General features: G+C 34.5%; 3 protein-coding genes and 1 non-coding gene across 4 annotated transcripts; 1 reads left to right on the forward strand and 3 right to left on the reverse strand.

The window, feature by feature from the left end:
• On the forward strand, nucleotides 15-608 carry LOC109128901. Its single transcript, XM_019236121.1, has one exon. It carries the CDS (start codon nucleotides 90-92, stop codon nucleotides 318-320), a length of 231 nt encoding a protein of 76 aa, XP_019091666.1. The 5' UTR covers nucleotides 15-89; the 3' UTR covers nucleotides 321-608.
• LOC104742454 (proline-rich receptor-like protein kinase PERK7) lies at nucleotides 4,111-7,136 on the reverse strand. The gene is made up of 7 exons (XM_010463463.1): nucleotides 6,451-7,136; nucleotides 5,522-6,178; nucleotides 5,335-5,421; nucleotides 5,164-5,234; nucleotides 4,853-5,074; nucleotides 4,599-4,760; nucleotides 4,111-4,477 (listed from the first exon to the last, which is right to left on the reverse strand). Exons 1-7 carry the CDS (start codon nucleotides 7,073-7,075, stop codon nucleotides 4,190-4,192), a joined length of 2,112 nt encoding a protein of 703 aa, XP_010461765.1. The 5' UTR covers nucleotides 7,076-7,136; the 3' UTR covers nucleotides 4,111-4,189.
• Nucleotides 7,345-7,418, reverse strand: TRNAT-AGU. The gene has a single exon. It is a non-coding gene; the product is annotated as a tRNA-Thr (tRNA).
• On the reverse strand, nucleotides 11,159-12,303 carry LOC104742455. The gene has a single exon (XM_010463465.1). It carries the CDS (start codon nucleotides 12,301-12,303, stop codon nucleotides 11,296-11,298), a length of 1,008 nt encoding a protein of 335 aa, XP_010461767.1. The 3' UTR covers nucleotides 11,159-11,295.

Here is a 13,394-nt window from a genome sequence, read left to right on the forward strand (position 1 = left end):
TTAATTTTACCATTTATCTTTATTTATTCTAAAAACCTAAGAAAAATTACTCTATCAGTCCCCTCGCAGCCGCACTCGGAGAAAAAACAATGGCGACTTCTTCGTCGTCCTCTTCTGGTCGCGAATTCGAACTAGAGAAGGAGATAAAGAGGCAAGAGGTTTCGTTGGATGAATTGAGCAGTCTCTCTTCTTCTCGACGTGTCTACCAGAAAAATTGCAACCTCTTCTTCCTCACTACATCTGAGAAAGCGAAAACCTCTGCGCAGAAACAGCTCGACTCCGCGAAATCTCAAATCGACAAGATTCGTTCGCGGACATAAAAACAATTTGGAGAGCTTTGTAGTTGCTGAAAAGACCAAGAAAAGTTCTCGATTTAGAGAAGCTTACCTGTCTCTTCTTCTTTGATGTAATGTTCCCCTTCAACTTGAATTGCTTGTAAATTTCTTGATTTTGATATGAAAATTAGCTATTCTGATACCAATTGGGTATTGGTGCAAAGATCATTTACTTTTACTTTGAGAGATTGACTTATCTGAATAAGCTGATCCATCATGTATTGAGGCTACTGATTCTTTGGTGCGAAGATCCTTCATCCTTGCCTTGGCTTATATTATATATGGCTTGATGCATTACAATTTATAATTTTAGATTCTCTTAAGATAGATTTGTAATCTTCATGAAGACTTGGAACTGATACATTTATTTAGCTTTGCATCAATAAACTTGGACCCATAAGATACTACAACGTTGAAGCTGTTACCTATCGATATTAGTGAAAACTGAAAAGACAAACATAGTCGTACCAGATTGAGACCATCATCAACTCTGTAGTATTGCTGGATTATTTGAGCCATTACAATCAGCAAGGCAACAACAAAGACTTTGGATTATTTGAGGCCATTACAATCAGGAAGGCAACTCTGTAATATCTTACTTTTGGAGTAGCAATCACTTTGGAGCAAAGACTGGAAGACAGCTTTTGAAGCTCTGCATCAGAAAATCCAGTACCTATAGAAAGAAAATTAGACTAACCAATTTTACAAATGCTCTGGAATTCTTCCTAATCAACATCGTAGCAAGCTAGTAAAAATGCAGCAAAGAAACCTACAAAGGGAAAGCATATAGCTTATGACAACAACATCAAAAGGTGAAAATGTATCATCTACACGCATATTTCGAATGGTGTTCACCTGTGCCTTTCCCATCTCCATGGAAAGCAGCAATATTGGTACAAGATCCACAGGATTCCCAACACTGCAGCCTAGAGATAATGAGCCATGGAGAGAGAGAGAGAGAAATGGTCAAATTGCAAACATGTCATATCCTTAAACATAAGGAACCGGAAGGAATGAGCTGCAGGAATTGTTCTTGTTACATTTTGAGATTGAGATAGAGAGATTGTGAGAAGCTTAAGGTTTTGAGTTATTTTCTTTTTGCTAATAAGAAAGTTATTCTTAAAACAATCTTGTGTTCTTAATCTTTCTTGCTAAAACTAGAAATATAACCAAAAAAACCATGCAGCTAAATAAAACAAAGTATTGAATGTTAGTATGAAGAAAGTAATTATGTTTTCATTGAGAATTAATTTACAGTGCAATATATCTTGATAGAATGTGATAATAGAGTAGATGTAGAAACAAACAAGAATAATATAAGATGATGAGAGAAACAGTAATGAAAAGTGTTTAAAATTTGTTTACTAAACTTCAAATTTTTTTTTTTTTTTTACTAAACAGCAGTAATGAAAAGTATCATATGACTTAAGTAAAAACTTTTAAATTATGAACGATTATATTTAGGGAAAGTTACTAGATTAACCCAAATTAAAGGAATAATTGCTAAATTAACTCTTAAAATATAAAGGTTAATTGAGTTATTTTCATGTTTAAAATACATTTTCGTGCTTTGTTAGGAAAAAAAATACCATAATACCCTTAATATTTTTTCCAATGATAGGGGGGGAATTTACAAAATTTGTGGTAATGGTGACAGATTTATTCGAGTGTCACAGTTTTTTTTTAATGGCAGATTTATTTTGCTCGACAGACTTATAAAAATCAGTTGTGACAGTTTTTTTTTACGGCTGATTTTTTTCTAAAGGCAGACTTTTTTTTAACGACACTATAGACTTGTTGTTATTTATATCGGTTTGTTATAATTTGTGGCCGAGTTATTGTTTTAGTTGTTACAGTTTTTTTTGTTAAACAAAAAATATGTTGTAACGTGGCAGATTTGTTGATAAAAGGAAAATTACTAGTTTGACGTTTACTGATAGCAGATTTATTTAAAATTACAACAGATTTTAATAATTTTACCAATAATCTGCCGATAGATAGCAGATTTTTATCAAAAATTAAAATTGCTAGTTTGACCGACATTTTGTAGCACGTTATGGCAGATTTATTTTATGTTCTGACAGTTTTGTTTTTGTTTTCCAAAAATCAGTCACTTGTTAACAGATTTATTTAAGGAAAATAAAAATTGCTAGAATGACCTTACAAATTTGTTTAATGTTGTGACAGAATTTTTGTTGGCTGGACACATTTTTTTTGGTTATGACAGTTTTTTCTTATTATATAGTGACAGATTTTGTTTTTGAACTATATAATGACAGACTTGTTTCATAGTTCCAGATTTTTTTTTTAAATGACAGATTTTGGTTATGACAGTTTTTTATTATTATATAGTGACAGATTTTGTTTTTGAACTATATAACGACATACTTGTTTCATAGTTCCAGATTTTTTTTCGAACTAAACAATGACAGACTTATTATAGGTGTGGCAGCCTTTTCATTTTAATTTCCATATATGTCACACAAACATTAAATTTTTAGAGTTTTCCATAAGCGGTTTCCTATTTCTTCTCCATCTTTAGCACGATGGCGCCCCACTCATTGAACATTGTTTTTTTCCTTTTGGATTCACAATCAATTATAACTTTCTCTCCTTTTGCGATCTTCTAAACGAGTTTTGATTTTTTTGGTTTGGGATGGATCACGTGATTGTGGTCTGTGGCGGATCTATGATGAAGCCAAGTGGTTGTTTGTTGTTGATAACAAGAGAGGCTGTCGAATTCTAGATGGTAACAAGCAAACGAATTACGATGATTGTATTTAAATGGTGTATGAAGATTACGATTCGGATGAGAAAGTATATGATATTGGGTTGAGCTACAAGATTTCAAAGGTGTTTTTACAGAAATTACCAAGCGATACACCACCTGTATTTATCACCAACTCTCGATAGTTTCAGGGTTTTGTAAAGCAATTGAAGAGCGATACACTTCGACTTTGTGTTGAAGTGACGGTTAAAGTTAGGAATGGATCAAGGAAACGAGCCAAAGATGATAACTTTTTGGTTGAAGGAGATACTGAATTGGCTGACGGAGACATTAGTAAAGAAGATTCAGAAGTTGATGATGAAAAAATGAGATTTGATTATTGTGATGATTCTAATGGAACAGATTATGTTGATGGAAATTTTAGCTTGTATGGGATTCCACCAGAAAAAGAAGAAAAACCTACTGCTATTTCATCAAATAGGAAGACGAGTTCAGGTATATTCATTGAAGAACAAAAAGAAGATGATAATTATGCAAAGTTAGAGTTGCCTTCTCTTAATTTGGCTGGTCAATGTTATGAAACAAAGGAGCATTTGGAGATACGATTGCAAATACTAACCGTAGTAGAGAAGTTCAATTTCTTTGTTTATAAATCTGACACCAAAGTTGCTAATTGTTAAATCGACACCAAAGTTGCTAATTGTCAAATTGCTTATTTTACGCAGCTCGTGCGGGATACATACTACTATAGTCTAATTAATGTATTAAAATAGTGTATCAAATAATAACTATTCAATCAAAAAAATTCTTATATGATTATTAAAATAATCTGACTAAATAGGTGCAGTGATTTGATTGAATACAATTTTTTGATCGCTAAAACGTTGGAATTCATCTTTAATTCATAGGCGAATTTCTGTGATTTATAACGTACTTCTTTTACAGTAACAAACAATAGTTTCCAACATTTTATTATCTTAATTCTTGAGAGTTAACATATTTTAGCATAGGATACAATACAATTATATTTATTTCTTTAATGTTTTCAACAAACAATTACATCAAACAGTTATATTTCCAAAAAATAATACAATCCAACAAATTTTGATAAGTCGGTTTATGTAATTTAAATCCCACGGTTAGTAGTGGTAGTTTTATTAGTGCTACCTCCAGTGTGCATCTCCTCGCTGCTTGACGATGACGGGTCAAGCCCGTACTCGCTTGTGGCACCGTATTCGCTACTTGCCCCGTAATCGCGACTGTCCAATGTCACTTTCCGAAACTTCTTCATCTCGGCACCATATGTGCCCGTCTCATAGTCTGAGCTGCCTTCACCTCCGCTTGAACTCTGTCTCGGTTTCACAACCTCGTCTAAGTCATCCAGCGAGGCATCACCCTCCAACGTCCGAACAATCTAGTAAAAAGTTATAGAAATAAGCGATGTATATATAAAATCCGTAAGAGATGTCCAAAATCTCGTAAAATGGACGAGGACGAGTGATCAATAATGCCATGTGTCACGCTTATTTATTTACCTGGCTCATCTTTGGTCGGCGACGACCAGAATGTCTTACGGCTGCAGCAGCACAAGCCACCATGCGTGCCATCTCGTAAGGCTCGTATTGGTTCTCAAGGAATGGATCAACCAATTCACCATATTCTCCGTCACGTGCTGCGTTCATGCATAATGGTCTCGCCTGCCAATAACCGTACGTTCATCAAAATATGAAATTGTGTTCTTTTCTTTGGGTATTGAGTTTAACGATGAATGTACTGATACATTACTTACCCAATCGACCAAACTATCTTCCATCTCACCACTTAGATCAACCGGTCTACGCCCCGTTACGAGCTCAAGAAGCATAACTCCGAAAGAGAAAACATCTGATTTCTCTGTTAGTTTCCCACTCGATGCGTATTCAGGAGCTAAGTATCCGAATGTTCCCATGACCCTAATCGACACATGTGTGTTGTTGTCTTGAGAAAGCTTAGCCAAACCAAAATCTGCAACCTGGAGATTAGTTTAAAGAAGGTCAACCGAGAAATTTTGTCATTACATGTAAAGATTCGAAACAGAATTTAGGTCTAGTTAAAGCATACCTTGGCTTCCATGTTAAGGTCAAGAAGAATGTTTGAAGCTTTAATGTCTCTATGGATGATTTTGGGATGACCTAACCACAAATATCAGGCAGAAACATGTAAGTATCTTAACTATATATCTCTTTCAATGTAGAGTTAAAGTGAAAAGATGAAAAGATATTAATGACTCACAATCTTCATGAAGATAAGCAAGACCTTTTGCTGATCCTAAGGCAATCTTGAGTCTCGTTGGCCAATCCATCACAGTCCCACTTTTCCCTATAATTCAATTCATTTAGAGAAAATATGTGTAGTTAGCAGTTTTTATCATTCCAAAATCATTCCCAAGAACACAAGAAAACTCATTATTATTACTTACCATGAAGGTGGAACTCAAGTGTGTCATTAGGGAGAAACTCATAGACCAACAGCCTCTGTCCTCCAGCATTACTGCAATATCCAACAAGAGACACAAGATGTCTATGATGAACGCGGCTAATGATCTCAACCTCTGCCTGGAATTCTCTATCGCCTTGCCCGCTTCCAGCTTTAAGGCTCTTCACCGCGATCTCCTTACCGTTAGGCAAGATTCCTTTGTGAACATAACCGAACCCGCCTTGTCCCAACAAACGGTCTTTTGAGAAACCTTGAGTTGCGGCAGCGAGCTCCTCGTAAGTGAATGTGTTTTGGTTGAATCCCAAGGCCACTGAAGGGTGAGGCGGTGGTAGAGATGGAGCGTATGGACCTGATGAGAAATTTGAGCCCATCTCGCCGCTCTGAATAACATTTACGCCTCCTGACACTGGTGCTGGTGGTGACGGCATTGGCTGCCAATTTCCTGAAGGTGGTGGTGGCGGCGGTGAATTCACCCAATTTGTTCCCATTGATCCAGGAGGTGGAGGAAGATTCACAATGTGATCATTTTGGTTGTAGTGTTGTTGTTGTTGTTGTTGTTGTTGTTGTGTAGCAACATCTTGGTTGTAATGTTGTTGTTGTTGTGGTGTAGCAACACTATTAAAATATTGATCATTCCCAGCTACAATCGTCCGAACCAAAAAATAAAAATAAAAAGTAAGACAAAGACTTAGATACTAATTAAGGTAAAAGAACTAGATGAAACTTATGCTTAATAAATGGTATGGGGTTTAGTTAGGGTTCATGGTTTTGTACACATGTAATCAAATGAGAGAAGAGGAATGTGATTTATTTAATATCTTGGGTAGAAAGAAACAAAATTCATGCTTTTTCTTGGCAAATAAGAAACTAACGGGGTTTTAATAAGGGTTCATGGGTTTTATATTTACGTACTTTTGCCAGCGGCGTAAGCATTGCTTCCGTAGTACGGCATCTGATCAAGCTTTGATTTCTTCTTCTTCTTCCGAAGACAACAGACACATAGCAAGATCATGACAAGGAACAAAAGTCCAGCTGCAGCCACAAGTCCTATAACAGCACCCATATTCAGACGATCGTTACTTGACGAATTCGAGCCACCGTCTCTTGAAGGTGGAGCCAGCGATTTTGGTGGCGAGGGAGAGCTACGGTCGGTAGTCTTAGACGGTGGTGGAGGAGTATGGGAAGGGTTCTTGTTTCCTCCATCGCTGCTGCTTCCATCGTTTCCTTTGTTGTCACTTTGCTGCGGCGGGGACGGTGAAGAAGGAGGAGGTGGAGATTGTGATTGTGAGGAGGAGTCAGACGGCGGTGGTGGAGGCGAAGAGGAAGAACCATCAGATGAATTTTCCGGTGAAGGAGGAGGTGGTGATTCTTGTTGTTGTTGAGGTGGAGGAGCTAGGTCAGGTGAAGATGGAGGAGGAGGAGATGTTGTTTGTTGATTGTCGGAAGGAGGAGGAGATGTTGTTTGTTGATCGTTGGAAGAGGGAGGAGGAGGAGGAGGAGCTGGCGGTGAGTTCTCAGGGGATTGCCCCTCCGCCATAATCGCTCTCTCTTCTCTCTCTCCGGTGGTTTTCAATGTGTAACTATTGTGAGATGAAACAAGGAACATCCAAGTCTGTTCCTGTTCTCCTACGAACAAGGAAGCTTTTTTTCCTCTTCCAAGTTCTATTTTTAAGAAAGTTTTCGTATGCTTTTTTGTTATTTCTATATTTGGGAATTATACAGCAAGGCAAAAGAAAAATATTCACAACGGACAGTTTTCATTTACAGCCTAGAATTCATGTTTGTAAAATGTAAAATGTTTTAAAATGCTCTCGTTGAGAGTTGAACTCAAGACCTCCCGCTTACTAAACGGGTGCTCTAACCAACTGAGCTACGAGAGCCTTTTGTTCGAAGTTCGTTCTTTTACCATAATCAAGCTTTTCTCTTTGACAACAATTGGGTTGAAACTTAGTCGAGAGAGCTTCTAAACATTAATAGAAAAATAAGTTTGGCTCACAGTCAAAACTATGAAACTTCTCCATTTAAAAGTAGTACTATGGTTGATTACAAGACTATAATTCATGAATTGTTTTTTTTTTCTTTTTCTTTAATGAGAAATGTCAATGATAATGCAACATCTATTATAAGTTTTAAAGTGTTGCAAAAAATAAACCATGCATCGTGGTCTCATGTATTAGGGCTAAAGCTTCATTGTGGTCTGTGGATCTGGACATCTGGTGCATGTAATATCATCAGTTAGGGGTCCGAATATTGTAGGGATATCATGAAGTTATCCATTAAAGCGCGCACGATCATTAAATTCACAATATTTTGTAAACAGATTCGAAAATTGATCATCATTTGTAATAGAAATTAATCATATTAATTAATATATCTCTTCTTAAAACAAATATTAAGAATCTAAGATAAGAATATTTTAACTTTCCAAATAATCTCCTCGCCATAAAGATTATTCTGTGCACTTTTATTTGATGAAAACAAATTTTCGTATAAAAAAATGAAACTTCAGACAGCAATGCATTCATTTCGATACATGCCATTACCAAATAAAAGAAGCTCTTTTCCTTATTTGATAAACAACAACAACAACAACAACAAAAACCTAGTGGTTCTATTCTTTATTTTGTTCTTATCAGCTCAGGTTTAGGTTTTCATACCAGCTCACATCGACCTCCTCGCTTAGAAAATCAAAATAATAAGAAAAGAATGGTTTAACGTCATGTTTCATATATGCTCATGTGACAAACAGCCAGTCAACCACTTAAAGAAAAAATATGCTTGAATTCATTTGATTTATCACTCATCTACCACTTCCACTTATATATGTTCATGTTCGTTTGATGGATTGATAAATTTTTAGTTAATTTGGGTCACATCTTTCAAAAGCTACCACCATATATTGTATCTCGAAAAATCTTTTTAATATATGGATGAATTTGTATGAAAGCCACGTTACGTCTAAAGAATGAGGCCACTGATCATTTTTCGTAGTTTCTGTTTCTCTCCAAAAAAATTACATTTTTTTGTTGATTATATATAGTGATGGTTTCTTTACAATATGTGATTCAAGTTAGATATACTATTTGTTGAACGAAGAAAAGTGAAGAACACATGCAAATGTCCAACAGAAGCAAAATAAATTCTCATTTAGCTTTCACTGATTTATCATTGCAGGAAAATTTTGTTTACTATGATCTCTTCGTTATAAAATCCCACTCGAATTGTTGCCTTGTTGAGTGAATGGACGTTGTTTAGACATGTCTATAATTATGAATCTAAAATGTATATATATAAATATATAAAAAATCATTATTTCTTTTGCCTCTCCTTCTATTTGTTGACGAGGGACTACAGTCCCGATCTAAATTTCAGTATTTCCCACTTACAGTGCCTCCGGCTTGGTACATACTTTCGTTATTAATCGTTGTATTCTTGTGATATTGTTATATGTCGTTTGCAATTAGCAGCGTTAAAAGTATATGTTCTAGATTTGATCGATTATATCATTGCTAAACTTTGGATTATACTCTCTGGAAAGGATCTGATAGTGATAGTCAGTATGGAAGAGCAAACGATCCATTCACAAGCGAAAGATGTACTGTCGTGTAGTGTTTTCTCCTATGCCATGTTCTCTTTCGTTTTCTCACATGTGAAGCTTCTTCCACTCTTAGTGTGGTTTCGTTTCTCAAATTTTAGGTGTTGTGTCGAAATGGAATGGCTATTCCTCTGAGTAACGATCACAAAAAAAAAATTGAGTTATTATGATGAATTTAAAGACGGTAAATATTCGTCATAAATCTATGACAATTTTTTATATGATTTGGTGACCATTTTTCTTTCCATTTCTAGCACTACAAAAAAATTGAGTTATTATAACATCTTGTTGTGACGGAAAAAATGTTATTATGACAAAAATATTACGTCTTAATAAAATTGTTTTGCTGTAGCTTAATCTTCGTAATATTTCAAAAAGAAAACTTATACAAAATCTTTCTAATCTTTCTAAACTCTCTTTATCTTAAACACAATCATGTCATCACCTTGTTCTAAAAATATTAGGTGAAAAAAAATAGGCACATCTTAGCAAACAACAGCGTCCGTCGAACCGCCAACATGAAAATGTTTCATGTTTAAGCTTATCCAAGTATAAATTTATTATCAAATAATGTCAAACATTACTATTCATTATGATACTTTTTTACTTTGTTAATCACTCCACTCTTATCATAAATCATATATGCTTTTAACAATTAGTTTGTGTTCTATCATTCAAGTTAATCGAACAATTGAATCTTAGATCCAAACCGATGATATATATGTTCCATTTATATTTCAATCCAAATCCAAAGACGAAAGGAGAGAAACAAACCAATATGGATCCAACGATTAAGTTAAAAAATGAAGAAACTGTTATATTAGATCACATGTAACACAGTTATCATAACTATTATTGAACAGTAGTTACACACACGGTTAACAAAATACTAAAAACGGTAACAATACCTTTGTTCATTGATGAAATATGTTTTCTGATTACTATTACGTCGATTTTACGTAATAGTAAATTTTCAAAACTAAAAACTATAGCTAATCTAAATTTTGCAATTAAATTTCCAACGAGAAAGTAAAAGAAGGAAACGGATTTCTAGTATATATACTATTAGATCACATGTAACATAACTATTATTTAACAGTCATACACATATATATGGTTAACCAAATACTAAAGACGGTAACAAACCCATGTCATTTTATGAACTAAATTGTGTTCATTTGTGGAATATCATGTTCTACGTCGACTTTAAATTCGACAAACAGTAGATGTAATAATAGTTAATCCACATGCCAAGGGTTTGCTAATATGACTAATCTTTAGCTCAAAACCATAGCTAATCTTTTTAAGTTGGTGGTTATATTTCCAACGAAAAACGTAAGAAGGAAACTGATTGCTAGCTACTACATTATATTAGAAATGTAACACAATTACAGGATCATAAGTGTTATTTAACAGTCATATATACACTCGGTTAACTAAATACTTACAACGATATATATATATATATATATACATGTTCAAACTCAAAAAATATAGCTTATATTTTTGAAACATTCAGTTTAAGTTTCAGTGAAAAAGTAAATGAAAGAAGGTTAACAATATACGAAAATGGTAAGAATACTCTTGTCATTGGATGAACAAATTATTTTCATATTATATAATTTCCTTCTGGCCTACTTTAGGTCGATTTTGAAGAATATATACAAAATATAAGTAAATAACAATTATATTTTTTAACATTTTGAGGAAATATTGGTTAAAATTTTGAAGTCATGGAGGATGTGGGTCAAATATTTGCCTGCCTACCAATTAATAATTTTTGACAAATAAACCAAAAATTAAAATTGGGTTTATGAAAATTGGATATCTTAGTAAAAATGTAACATTGATGATTTTACCAAGAAAATATTTTTATAGAAAAAAAATATACCTAGCTAAAATATTTGTTCTTGGAAGTTTTTAGCCTTTCTGGCGATGAAATTGTTAAACATTTAAAAAAAAAATCAAAATAAAATTAACACTTAATTAGAAGAACTAGTACAACAATACTTTTATTTTCGCCAATCTGACCATACACTAATGTGTAGAACATTAATACGATATGACGATACAATTTTCATGAAACAAAAAAAAACAACAACGCCAACAGTTTTATTCAAGAAGCACAGATAACAGTTTTATTCAAGAAGCACAGATAACACTCAAACATGAGTAGAGGATGAAGCTGCGAACATGTTCTTGCGAACATACTTGCGAGCCCAAACATGTTTGCCGTTGATGGTGAACTTGTTCTTACCCTTCGCACTCACAATCTCTTCCATCATCGACGCAAACGACGGTTTCAACACCAGCTTCGCAAACAACGGCTGCTCACCTTCAACTTGTTGCATCTCTATTGTTCCTATCACATCCCCGAATCTCCTAATGATGTAGACCCTGACTTCCTCTTCAGATATCGGATATCCTTTGGAAAACGTCAGGAACACAGTCCTCTCTTCCGCAGCCGCCCTCGCTGCTCTCTCTTCTTCCGACAACATCCTCGCCGCGGCTCCCGTGTTTCCTTCTTCTCCAACAGGAGGAGGAGGAAGAGGATAGGCAACAGTTACATTTTGCACATTCCTGTTAGGGCTAAGTTGTTGAAGACAACCAAGCCTAAGGTTCCTCAATTCCTCAAAATATTTCTCTCTCTCTAAAGCCATAAGTTTCTCCCTATTGAACTTACGTACCTTCTCGCATATGTCTTCGAAAGCTCGGACGCAGAAATCGTTCCAGTTATTTGTCAACGAAGTGCAAAAAATTTCGCGGTTGGCGTTGATTAGCGTGAGAGTAAACCTCCCTTTAGTGATACGCAAGAGCAAAGGTAGGATGGTATTGGCGTCGTTGTTGGCAGCCAAGACAGTTGATGCGAAATGATGGTTGAATAGAAGATTGATACACACACTGACTTCGTTAGCCAAAGCGTCGAGGACAGTGTCTGGTACAGAGCAGAGAGAGGCGATTAGGTCAGGGGCGTAACCAAATTGCTCGAGCATCATGAGAAAACCCATCGCAAGAAACGACTGATCCACGTCTCGGCTTAGAGTATAGACAAGACGAGTGAAAACGGTTCTGTCGATTTTGTGAAAGGTATGGAACTCCTCTCGTGTGACCACGGCAGTAGCAGATGATGAAGGATTCTCCATGAAAGCCGAAAACAATGGACAAGCCATGATAGGTTTTTTTTTTTTTTTTGCTTCGAGATTATGTGTGATGATGGTGATGTTATCTATGTGATTAGGACATAGATTATATAGAGAAATTGTGAAAAGGCGTAATCTTATTTTCCCTAAATAATTTGCATACATACCTTACAAGTTTTTTGTCCTAGTTCATGCCTCTAATTAATTACATACAGAAAGTCATAACCTTCCGGTTTAGAAAAAAAGCTTGGTGTCTTTTGGTAATGAGCAATGCTGGCCCTTGGATCATCATCAGTCATTACCCGTCACCCTTGGATCGTTATCATCATTCAAACACATATCTCTGACATTTGTTTTTTCTTGCATCATATTACCCTTTTATTCTTTATATGGAGGAGCCTAAATCAATATTACTATTCTCTGAGGTTAATTATAAAGAAAGAAATATATCCTATTCTTCAAAATTTATTATCATTTCAATTTTTTTGTTGAATCCAAGAAAAAATTATGTGGTCAAACAATTGATATTAGAATTTCTATAATGACATTCAAAATAAATAAAAATCTTATCTACAATTTAATTTCAATTTGAATACATAGATTTATTTCATTTGATTTATAAAGTTGAATTTTTCATAGAGGTTATCTAGTCAAATAATATATGTTCCATTTTTTTTTCTAAAATATATAATCTAATCACACTTCTTCTTTATTTTATAAAATATATAATACTTATTATTTTATTTTATTTTGTTTCCATTAAAACTATTTAGATCGATAATCTAACTTAGACGATAAATTTAGTAAATAATTACAATAGTATATAAAGAAAAAACTATATTTGTACGGATCGATCCAAAATACTATTTACGAACGAAATACATATTTGGTAAATTTTAATTTATTGATCGAAATAGTAAATCCGTATCACGAGTAAATATATGTATGGTTCCGTGTTTTCTTTATTAACAACAATATAACATCTTGTTTTTCGAAATATATACTTGGCAGAAAGATTTGATAATGGCAGCAGATGAAGCAAATAATGGATAGTCAAAGATCGAGACTCATAGTTTCCGCAGAATAGAGGAGATACTAAATCAGCTTATGTCACAAGAGAT

This window comes from Camelina sativa, chromosome 14 (assembly GCF_000633955.1).
Source record: "Camelina sativa cultivar DH55 chromosome 14, Cs, whole genome shotgun sequence".
Lineage (NCBI taxonomy): Eukaryota > Viridiplantae > Streptophyta > Magnoliopsida > Brassicales > Brassicaceae > Camelina > Camelina sativa.

Coding starts and splice junctions, on each gene's coding strand:
- LOC109128901 (XM_019236121.1), top strand. CDS start 90: ATGGCGACTTCTTCGTCGTCCTCTTCTGGTCGCGAATTCGAACTAGAG.
- LOC104742454 (XM_010463463.1), bottom strand. CDS start 7,075: ATGGCGGAGGGGCAATCCCCTGAGAACTCACCGCCAGCTCCTCCTCCT. Junction 6,179..6,450: donor TGCTTACGCCGCTGGCAAAA/GTACGTAAATAT, acceptor GGACGATTGTAG/CTGGGAATGATCAATATTTT. Junction 4,478..4,598: donor GCCGACCAAAGATGAGCCAG/GTAAATAAATAA, acceptor ACTTTTTACTAG/ATTGTTCGGACGTTGGAGGG.
- LOC104742455 (XM_010463465.1), bottom strand. CDS start 12,303: ATGGCTTGTCCATTGTTTTCGGCTTTCATGGAGAATCCTTCATCATCT.